The sequence below is a fragment of the Plectropomus leopardus genome, chromosome 10, assembly GCF_026936395.1.
Source record: "Plectropomus leopardus strain MGB_pleo_1.0 chromosome 10, ASM2693639v1, whole genome shotgun sequence".
Classification (NCBI taxonomy): Eukaryota; Metazoa; Chordata; class Actinopteri; order Perciformes; family Serranidae; genus Plectropomus; species Plectropomus leopardus.
Genome location: NC_142185.1, coordinates 19,596,754 through 19,608,329, shown reverse-complemented (window position 1 = coordinate 19,608,329; position 11,576 = coordinate 19,596,754). Strand labels below are relative to the sequence as shown.

General features: G+C 37.9%; 1 protein-coding gene across 2 annotated transcripts in view; it reads right to left on the bottom strand.

Moving 5' to 3' along the window:
• Window positions 1-566: 566 nt before the first annotated feature.
• Window positions 567-11,576, bottom strand: part of ubr3 (ubiquitin protein ligase E3 component n-recognin 3) — a 57,962-nt gene continuing 46,952 nt past the window's right edge. For both annotated transcript variants that reach the window (XM_042494429.2, XM_042494430.2), the window contains 7 exons: window positions 10,640-10,764; window positions 6,593-6,700; window positions 6,222-6,347; window positions 5,236-5,415; window positions 4,097-4,306; window positions 3,793-3,932; window positions 567-2,582 (listed from right to left, as the gene is read on the bottom strand). In XM_042494429.2, coding sequence (XP_042350363.2) covers window positions 2,465-2,582; window positions 3,793-3,932; window positions 4,097-4,306; window positions 5,236-5,415; window positions 6,222-6,347; window positions 6,593-6,700; window positions 10,640-10,764 — 1,007 coding nt within the window. In that variant the 3' untranslated portion in view covers window positions 567-2,464. The remainder of the gene's footprint in view (window positions 2,583-3,792; window positions 3,933-4,096; window positions 4,307-5,235; window positions 5,416-6,221; window positions 6,348-6,592; window positions 6,701-10,639; window positions 10,765-11,576) is intronic.

Below are 11,576 nucleotides of genomic sequence, written 5' to 3'. Positions count from 1 at the left end.
ATGTCAGCTCCTTAACGTTTGTATTTTTTTGCTTCATACCAAACCAAGGAAAATTCCTGCATATAAAATTCACCTCTGCAATGTTTTTGATAACTTTATGAGGACATTTTTCATGGCACACTTATACATTCACACATATATACATACTGACACATACTGGAAATAAACAAGGTTTCCAAGCATTTTTACCAATACATTTTCAAAACTTTTCCATTATATTTTACCAAAGATCCTGTAGATGTCGTTTTAATTTCACGTGTTTGGGCTACAATTTTGAATAGTTTGTTTGCATTTATTTCTTGTTAATTTAAACAAGCAATTGTTTCATAGAAATGTTTAAGCAGCCAAAACAATGTATAATCAAAACTTTTTCAAAACATTGTTAATTCCAAACCAATTACAGGCCTGGGACACAGTTTGATCTTGGTTTAGGGGCTCTTTCCTACAGCACTGCGGTTTCAGGACTTTGACGGAAGCAGTGAAGTCTCACTGCTCTCCTACGGTGTACATGAGGAGCAGTTACAGTGAAGTGCCCACTAGTAGTAAAACAAGCAAAAGGACACAAATCAGTGTGTTTATATTTTATTCACATATGTTACATTTTGCATTAAATGTCCAAGTCACACTTTCTGGTCAAACTCAGAAAGTTTGAGTCAGCACCTACAGTAATGTACTGTATTCTCTCTTCATTTCATACAGGAGAACACACAAGAGCTTTCAGTTACAATTTACACCCATTACTCATTGGCTATTTGGTTGCGGTCATTTACAAAGTGGGTACTGCAAAATAAAGAAGAGAGGAGAAACTCAGTAAACAGAAAAGCAACATGCATGAATTCAAGAGGAAGGTTTTTCAAGTGTTAACTTGTTCCTTTAGAGATTCCTCGATGCAGCACGATGTGGCCCAGCATTTCAAAACCAGACGTCGGGTATATCAGCAGTGCGCTGTTTATCACTCGAAAAGAAAAAAAAGAAAAATCTTGCAGGCACGACTGGATAAATTTCCTCTCTTCCAGACAAAAAAAAAAAGATGTTAATCAGAAAATGAAGTAGCTAAGACACTTAAATAATGGTGGCTTAAAGGATGTCATGCACAGTGTATAACGGATACTCAAGTCTGATAATCGTGTAAATGTTGGAATGCAACTATAAATCACAACTATATGATGCATGAGTAAGTAAGGGATAGTCATCACAATAAATGCTCTGTACTGCAGTTAGGACTCGACAATCAAAAGCAGAAAGGGAAAAACTTTTTTTGAGAGCACAGACGGATGAAGAGTATCGACATTTCTTCTCAAAAGCAACCCCACATTTAATTGAATTTCATAACTTGAGAGACGACTTTGACAGAACCAATATAGTATTTCTGCTTTCATATGGTGTTCAGGTTTGCAAGTGCAGCGGGACACCATATCTGTGCAGTTTCTTTAAAAATGTATGGTACTTTAAATTTTAAGTGTTTTGATGAATGTTTTTGTGGAGAAATGATAATTAATCTTATGATTCATTGATCGGTGGTAGCTTTAGCTGTGTTAGAGTTGGCAATAAAGTTTTTTCTTCAGAACCAACCAGAAATGAAAAGCTCTATGCAATAGGGCAGGACTACAAGATCTGTAGTGAGCGTAATGAGATGACCGCATACCACCTCAAACATTAAAGTGAGTTTTGAGTCAACATTCCCAGCCATCTACCATAAACTCAAAGCACAACCTTAGAAAAAAAATCTTCACAAAAGTTAAAATTACTTGAACAATGAGCAGCAGCATTTATTTAAATATCTAAAACTTATTTTAAACAGCAAAAAAACAAAACAAAACAAAAAAAAAAGAAATTCCTGAGGATGGATTGCAACTAGACCCATAAAAAGAGCCTTTGCTTGTTTGCAAAAAAACTCTAGTGTGTTGATGGGTGGACTCGTCCTGCCTCCCCTCACATGTCAGCAGACAATGAGTGCACATTGCAATAACATCGCTACACTCATCAGGAGCTTGAAACTCATGCCAGCACAGCAGAGCATATTTCGATAAATAAAAGGGATATGCATTAACATCATCAGAAATGGTGCAAAAAGTAATCAAACTTTGCAGGGACATTCAGCACTTGATATATATATGGTTTTTTTTTTTAAACCCAAATAAATACAACAGACTTCAGAAGCCTGTTTCACACCAATTGAATTTCTGGGCAAAGTTGTGCTTTTGACTTTGATCTTACCAAATTCTGTTTTTCCCTGTTGAAAACCACACAATAAATCACTTAAACACACACACGTGTTAATCTTTAGGCATGATTGTACACCAAACTTCACATAAACCAAGGCTGTGGCAGCAATACCCTCACTGGGATGTTTGTGTTTATCACGTTAAGAGTTCCCAAATATTTTGATCGAGGCAGACACATAAGCTAGAAAAAAAAATCTTCTCAGTCACGGGTTGCTGTTTTCAGTGGACTTTGGAAGATCTTAGAGTCCATTATAGTGAGGCCCCCAACGCTTATTGATGTGATCAAAGGTGTGTGAAACCCACTGTTGCTCCAACACTCGATACCTCTCTTCACATAAGAAGAGCGGCTTGCCACGGCTGGAAAAAAGGCCAGAGGGGAAAACAAGAGTGAGAGCTGTGTTTGTGTTCTCTGCAGCAACAAGTATTTTAAAAAGAGCTGTCTCAATTTTATGCTAGATCACAATTGTAAGAAGGGTTTTCGTATGTTGCGTTTGTACTTGAGAGCTTAAATGTACTTAGAACATACAATGTGTTATCAAAAAATCATCATAACGTTTTTTTATGCATTCAGACTTTTTAAGTGTGCTGTTGAGTTGCAGCATTGTCCTACAGTGCAATTCACAAAGACACTAAAGGAGCTGTTCACAATGAGAAAAGTTAGACAAAAAGTTGATTTTGAAATTTGGTCTTCGTGACATTTAGATAACGGTGGCGTTCTAAAAGACCCTTTTTGAAATCTGTCTGCACAAACCGAATCTACGTGACAGCACACTATCGAAAAAAATCACTTTCAGCTAAACACCTTGTAATTGGAGTCAATTGCAGGAATACGTGAAATAGTCAAAAACATATTTATTTCTGACATTTTCAGCTGTAACTGACGTTACTGATGTGCTTATTTTATGTACTTTGTTTCTATGCTAGCATCTTTGAGTGCTGTGGACGGGGAACGCAGCAAAACATATTTAAGTCACCTAAAATAAATGTATGTAAGTGTGTGCTACATTTGGAATTTTTCTCTGATTATCCTTACACACTAGTCAATCAAAGTCGCTGTAGACCTGTAACTCCCGTGTTTTGCAAAGTAAAATTACTGGGGGTTTTTGGGGGATTTTTCCACAGATAATGGCTTCAGTTCCCTGTCCTAAAGGGCTGTCTGACGGCAAGGTAAAGTGGTAAGAGTCTTGTAAATTTAGCACAAACTTACACACTTGTTGGGCCTTTTAAAGAGGCTAAAAAAGAGCCAATTGAGGAAGAATTTGCTAAGCGCTGTTTAATTTTATGTTAAAGACACAGGGTTTTCTACATCAAAGTTTATGTAAGCAAACATCGTAATTCAGTCTATACTAACATTTTGCATCAGTAAAAAATGGCAGAAGCACAGACATTTCTTGTACACTACCTGCTAAAATAGTATACTTTGACAATAATTACATAATTTATATAATAAACAAGTATAGTGGAACTGGGACACAACACAGGAACGTTAAAATGTTTTAACTGCATTAGGTTCACTATATATAATACTGTGTGGCCTTTGTGACTGTGTGTGTTTGATGTGTCGTACCGTAAATCTCGGTCTTCCTCTCCGTGGGCATCAAGGTAAACAGAACCCCACAGGCAGAAACGATGTCCACGGATGATGATGATGACTGAGGCATTTATCAGTAGAAAGATGCCTGTAGCTGCACCACAATGTTGGGAGTGCTGCAAATTAAAAAAAAAAATAAATTCTGTCAAACAGCCATGGAAATACAGCTTGTAATTAGGTATAATAAGGTCGTGCTGAACTTCACATGGAGAAACGAGAAAAACAAACAAAAAACAAAGAAAAAGATAACAATATTCCCCTGAAGCACAAATCAACTTACCAAAACACATTCACAGATACCCTGCTGTTTGCAGCAGACGCCCTTGAGACAGACGAAGGCGCCGCAAACGAGGCAGAGTGCGGGGTCTTTTGGCACCTTTTTGCAGGCAGTGCAGGCCTTCCTGTGATAGTACTGGAAGATGATATTGTAGTTGTCAGGTAGCTGGAGAAGGCGGGGAGCTGCCCACTGGGGATCCTGGATAAGCAAGGTCTTCAGAGGGAGACAGAAGTATGTAAAATTCACTGAAATCAGGCTATAAATTTACTGTGGACTAGAGTCATTAATACACTTTGTCCTCAAAGTCTTCCAAAAACTCACAGTAAAAAGACATTTCTAAATGTTAAATTCACCAGGTCTCAACTTTTCTAGTTTTTATGACATCCTTCAGCTCAAAGATATAACAATAAATAACGCTTTTTTCAAAATATTAGCGCCTAAATTGACATGCAAGACACTCCACGTTTTCACCAAATGCTGTACAACACTCAAGGTTACTGCAACTGACTGACGAGGGCATACGACACATGGCTAGTTATGCAGTCACTCTCCTCAGAGACTTTAACAGCTACGGACCTTGTCAACCAAGGTTGAAACTAATTTCAAGTGTCAACAGCACTTGAGTTACATGAATGATTTACAGGACATCAAGTTGAAAATACATGGTTTGAATATTTGATTGGAGAGAGTGAATTCAAACTCCAAAGCCAATAAAAGCTCAACTTTCCACTTGAAATATGCTCATATGTCCTCAATTCAAACCCACTGGGAATTAGCATTAGTTTGTTAAAGAGGCAAAAGTACTCATACTGGATTTATGACTGCTAAATAAGAGTTAACATATTTTTTATGGCTTCAAACGTTTTTGGACATCTCATCCACATGGGATTTTACTGGTAAATACTTGCTGTGTTTTTTTTATGAATCGTGGGTAATAAGGCTTAAAATATTGATAGGGCAACATAATAACCCTTTTCAAGGTACAATAATACATGAGTAAAATTATGTGCGCTAAACATATTTTGCATTAAGAGAACTGGCAATAATGAACAAAATCCAGATAGTTCTCTGTGATTTTCAAGAGAAGATTCTGGATAAATAGCACTGTCACAAGATATATGTCTATATATTCAAACACATACCAATGATTGCTCAGCCTGCATCTGAGAGAGCCCTGTGACCTCAGCACACCACTGCGTCACCAAGTCAAAGGCGCTGACCGCCCACGTCAGACATGAGGCACTGTGCACGATGTTAGAAGGCTGAGGGGCCGAGGGTATGAGCCCCAAACACACAGCCAAGGACGGGAACTCCTCCTCCTCCTGAGAACACACAAACAGAAGAAAACAGTGGGTGAGGTCCCTTTTTTTTTGGTTGTGTTGGAAACTGCATATGAACATACTCCATCCAACATACTCAATCATTATGTACCGCATATTTAATTATGAAATGAGTATGCCATTACTGACAGACTGTTCACTTTGAAGTATACCCCTGCACTTTACTTTTCCAAACTACTAAATTAAAATTATTATATATTTTATCATTTTTTTCTATAGTACATTACATTGGTGAGCTCCCGCATATTACCTCTTATCTGTACTTCAGAGTCACTCGCCATTACACATGATTATTTTGTCCGACAGTTATTTATTTAAAACATCTGCTTTGAAGTCAACTATTGAAAAGTCTGAAGATCTGCAATGCATTTTGGGGCAGTTGTCCAGTAAGCTCACAACACAGACTGAGAAATTCTTGCAAATCTGGTATACATCCAGACATGTCTTGCATACACAAAATCCACATACTATGCAGATGGAGCACATTGCATACCCAAGTTTTATGTCATACCTTTCATGAATAGCATGTGATTCAAAACAGACTCTTTGCTTTTACTAACACCTGTGATCAATGAGTTGTCAAAGGATCCGAATTCTAGTTGACCAATGTGCTGAAACGCCTTGTGTTTATCTTACTGAGACATAAATCATGTCAGTTTCATGTCTTCATCATGTGACAAACAACAACAATGCAGACACAACAAGCAGCAACATTCAACATTCTTGCTGCAAGGATACCAAGGTCGGGAAGCTTCAGCGGGTAGAACGACATTTATGATAAAACATACCAGGCAGCCAGTTAGGCTGTCTCCGTAGAGGTGATGCTGCAGGAGGCAGGAGAGACGCAGGAAGGGCAGGCAGAACTGCTGAAGGCTGAACTCGATAGACTGTGGGGACCACACACTGGAGATCAACTGAAGAGGAAAACAACAGTAACACTTGATCAATAACCAGCCAACCGCTTGCTGATAACACTGTGATGTATATCTCCCCTGGAGATTAGTGGAGATATTAGACCATGGTCTCTCAGGGTAATGGCCAATTCATTGTTTAAAAGAAGATGAAAAAGAGCAGCGCAAAGACAAGAGTGAGGGAGAGAGAGCACCATCCTGAAGGCAGTTATGTTCTGAAGTGCTAAACAGTCGTTTTAGTGCCTCACCATTGATGTTTCTTCAGCGTTCACCTTGTAGACACTCTTGTCCTTTGAGAGCTCACTGATAACTTGACTGAGCAGTGCTTCAAAAGATGTCTCGGCATTTGTAGCATTCTGTGGCAGAAAATCAAACCGTTGACATTAAGTAATCAAACATTAAAAAAGCCAAAATTTACACTTCAATGATGCTTATAATCTCCTCTGGCAGTCACCAGACACTCTGATTTATTTATTCCCTGTTTAAGCTGAATTAAGGTGAAAATGTTAAACCAAAGTATTATTTGTCAGCCAACGCGGAATTTAGGATTGCTCCGGTTCCCTTGACAAAAAGCCTAGATTTTTTTAAAATTTTATTTTTTATTGTTGCATAAAACATCTCTGTGGCAATAAAAAAGTTGATAATTATATTGTAAATCCAATTGCCAGAAGTAAAAACGCTAAAGTTGGGCTATAAACAACAATTAGGCTGTAAAGGTGGACTTCTCATTGAGAAACTTATTGGCAACCACCATTTTTCAAAACATGTAACAGCTTAAAACTTCATGAGTGGGGTATTTAATGGCATATCTTATGTTGCAGAGCAGAATGTTAAAGTCTTCAGATTGTGTTAACCACAGACCTTATTTCAGGCATTTCACAAAAAACCCATTCAAAAAAAATTGTTGACATTGAGACGAACCAGAATTGCAGATATGTTAACTAACTTTCCAGGTTTTGAAACTCATCACCAAACTCACTCTATAAAAAGTATTTTCAATGCTTATCTAAGGGCTCTGACACACCAAGCCTTTAGTTGGCCATCGCACTAGTGTTTGTAGTGTGTCCTTCGCCGTTTAGCTCAGTGTGTGAGACAAGAAATGGAAGTGAGGAAAGCAAACAAATGTCTTATGTCAAGAGGGCGTAAGATCAAACCAACTGAGCTCTTCAGCAGACGCTGATCATAATTGTGTTAATGTTTCGCTAGTGCACAGTAAATATCCTTTGTTCTTTTAACATTAGGTTGTGGTGTTAATGAGCTGACTAGCATCTCGAATCTGTCCTGTCACTTTTTGGGTTTCCCTTTTTTAATAAAAAAATACAGCCTACCGACACCTGCTGTTGGCTATAGTCTTTGCCATGTGTTCAAATGCAACTTTCTGGCCAAGACACAAGTGATGTCACCAAGGACAAAAAAACATAGAAATTAAAATTTCTCGTCCCTCAAAATGGTTTTTAAATGCCTGCAAAACATAGCACCAGGTTTTTTAATGCAAATGTATCAGCAGGCAAAATAGTGGTAGGAACACCGAGGGCACTGCAAGTGGCAGTTGTACAGTCGCACGTTGTAAGACCTCCTTGGGGCAGTCAGCTTTTTCCATAAACGGCTCTCGAATGATGAACACACTACCAACTGACATAAAATTAACATGAGATATTAGGATTTTTAACAAAAGTTTTAAAGGTTGGATAAAGCTGTAACTGTAACTGCAACTGTATGTAACTTTGATATCTTACTTTTGTGTCTTCTTTTTTTTACTGTAACTGTATGTTGTAGTACTATGTAACCTTAATGTAATTATTTACCCTTTGTCTTCTTTTTCACCATAACTGCTACTGTAGGCATATTATTGTATGCAATATTTTTATCTTCTTTTTCTAAATTCTTTTATGAAAGTCTAACTAGGGGCAGGAGAAGGAAACCAGCAATAGCTATAATCTCTGTGTGTGAATCATCAGTTACTACAGCTTATTTGTAGCAGGCTGATGTTGTACTACGCTAATTTGCTTTGTCCTTATCAAACTATACAAGTAAAATAAAATGTTCGAGGCATTATCGATCTATTGTCAAAGTTCAAGCATATGACTGTCACATATCAGAATATATAATGCAGATCAGAGGGCTTCGCTTCCTAGTCATCCTCCTTTTCCTCCTGGGTAGAAAATGTGCCGCACTGTAAAATATAATGACTTATGCAGAATAAGCAGAGGACAATAATTCTTTCCTTACAATGTAACATCTGATAAGTGGTGGAGACATTACTGAATGTGTGTTCTGATAAAAATTCAACTGGTCTGGCTAGTATTTTATATAGAGGAAAGGCTGCATGCATTTATCAAGCTGAAGGTGGTAGAATATAAAACAGCAGTCTTATCTCGTCTGCCGTCCTTTGTCATAGATTTATAGGGAAGGAATTCCAAGTCCCTTCCTCTAGGCTCTGATCTTTGTTCAGGCCGCATGTTTTTTAACAACTTTAATTTCATTACAATGGCGTTCGACCAAATATGGATGCCGTCCTCATTGTGGATTTGAAATCCATCTTAATGTCAGTTTGTGAACGACTGCACTGCTGTTCATGACAGTGTAGGAGGAAGGTACTAATCCAAACCTCTATTATGGATAGAAACACCCTAAAGGGGAGGGTTTCGGCTATTTGTCTTCAGTCCATTAAATCTGTATTAGTGAGTAGCTGGCTTGAATGTCAAAAGACAGATAGCCAATTAATGCAACACTCTTCAGCAATCACACTTTTCCAGATAATGAAGATCGACTGTGGAAATCACATAAATTAAACCGAAAGGGGCTCGATTCATCTCAATATTAAGTCATACGCAGTGATTTACTGTTGTTGCAAACTGCTTCTAGGGAACAATTGGAGGATACAACTGATTCAACAAGCAGGGGATACATGTCGACTCTTAACACCCTTTGAAAATGTCCCAGCTGGCTGAAACTGCACCGAGAGCAGAAAATACAGAGGGTTCTCTTTACGCGAGCATTTCAGCAGAACTTTAAGATTTTATGCTGCCGTAAGTGCTGGTCCATTATCTTTACAGTACAACCTTCTTTTTTAACCAATCTCTTTATGAAATTTAACAGACTGTTAAGGGATATGCAGACATTTACTGACTTCAGAGGCTCATGATGGCAAACGACACAAGAACTAAATGAAAACCAACAAATCAGCAACATCACAAAATTAATACAAGCCCAGAAATAAGCACAATACCAATGTAGTAATAATAATAATAATAACAATAATAACAACAACAATGGATGCACTTTTTTAGTAAAATGACATTCATTTAAGCTAATTTTGTTTTGGTTAGATGACAATGAAAAATGAGTGCTTCAGGAAGGAAACCATTTTTTATGGCAGATTTGAAATTATTTCAAACTTAGGCTATTTTAATGTGCAAGGCCATTCTCGTCAGGTCACCCATGTGCATATGCTCTTAATTTGCATTTGCACAAAATAGCTATAGTTTTGTCTGTATGCATTGCGCATTATCTCTATACAATGCATACATTGTTTTGATGTAGTTTTTAAATGATACCATTTATGACTTATTGTTTTGTATGTTATTGTATGGTAAATGGACTTGCACTTATATAGTGCCTTTCTAGTCTTCGGACCAAAGCCCTTTTACACTACATAACCACATTCACCCGTTCACAAAAGGGCTGCTTGATGCTCCACAGAAATAAGGGGTCCAGTATCTTTCCCAAGAATACTGCAACATGCAGACTGAAGATCGACCCACCAATCTTCGGGAAGAAGACGACCTGCTCTGCCTCTGCCATGCATGTAATCGACATGCACGCGATGTTACTTTGCTGCCTTCTTGAAATGAGATTTTATCTCAGTTGGTTTTATTTGGCTGAATAAAATAAATATGTTTGGAAAGCTTGCGGGAAAAGGGCAGAAAATGTTGTTTAAAACAGAGCTGAAATATAACCTGTTATTCTAGATGACACTTTTCATTGCTGCAACTGTACATTTAGTACTTTGTAAAGGGATGGGCACTTTGTGCACATCACACAAAAATAAAGAAAATCCCAAAAAGAAAAAAAAATACAAATGAAGTGATGGGCAGCTTATTACATAACTATTAGTGAGGTCATGACCTCCGGTGAACCTATCTGCTTGTCTATATCACTGAAGCCTCTGTGCTAAGTGATAAGAGAGAAGGAATAAAGACCTACTGTGTGTATGACACAAGGAAACACTTAAATTAAGTTTGCACCAGCATGTCAATATGAAGCAGGCTAATTCAACATGATTTCACTTTTACCTTCTTGAGCGCTCCAGATGTGCTCCAGGCCTGCCTTTCTTCTGGACTGAACTTGGTTGAGAGAGCAGCCAGAGCTTGAGTGTATTGCAGGTTGTACAACATCTTCACCACACAGGTAAAGTGCTCTACACAAAGAGAGACCGTGACACTGATTATACAAATATCATCTGGTATAAAACATCCAGTTCCTGAGGGCTGGCAGTTCTTCACAGGGGCCCTGTATATGATTTCTTAGTTGTGCACATAGTGCCTCACTGCACAGTGTGCACGATATTTAGCAGAGCGTTTCAGGTGGAAAATGTAACCTGCAGGATATTTAAGTTTGGTTTAAAAGAAAAACAAAGAGAGCCATTTGGTTTCTTCTTCAGCAAAAGGCTGCTGACAGCTCCTCTGTTCTGGTCACTGTGACAAGTGTGGGTACACACAATTAAAAAAGGAGACCACCTCTTTATAGCAGTCAAATGCAAGGTACCCCTCAGGGACCGATCATGCCTCAACCTTTCTATTTCTCTTTAAAAAAAACCAAACCTGTAACAATCATACTCTACATGCTGCGAAACATCACGACCCTGAAAATAACCCAAAGAAAAAAACAATCCTTAATAAAAATCTAAATCATGTTCACACTAAGTAGGCAAAAATCTAGAAATCTCAAGGCACCTAATTTAGAGAGCTAGGATGCAATCGTTTATGATTATTGATTAATCTACAGTTGCTCAAGCTCAGGTCTCCTCACTAAAACTCAAGAAGTAGCCTATCTTAGAACGAAAACACAACACACATGTTGACTTCCATTACGTATTACCACACAAGTGCTTTAGCTGGAACATACAGCCTGACCTTATAAAATTGTAACAGACTATCATAATGCAAGAAATCAGGTTATCAAATCCAAATTCTTGATTTTTATACAAACATAATCTCCGAGAGAATCGTA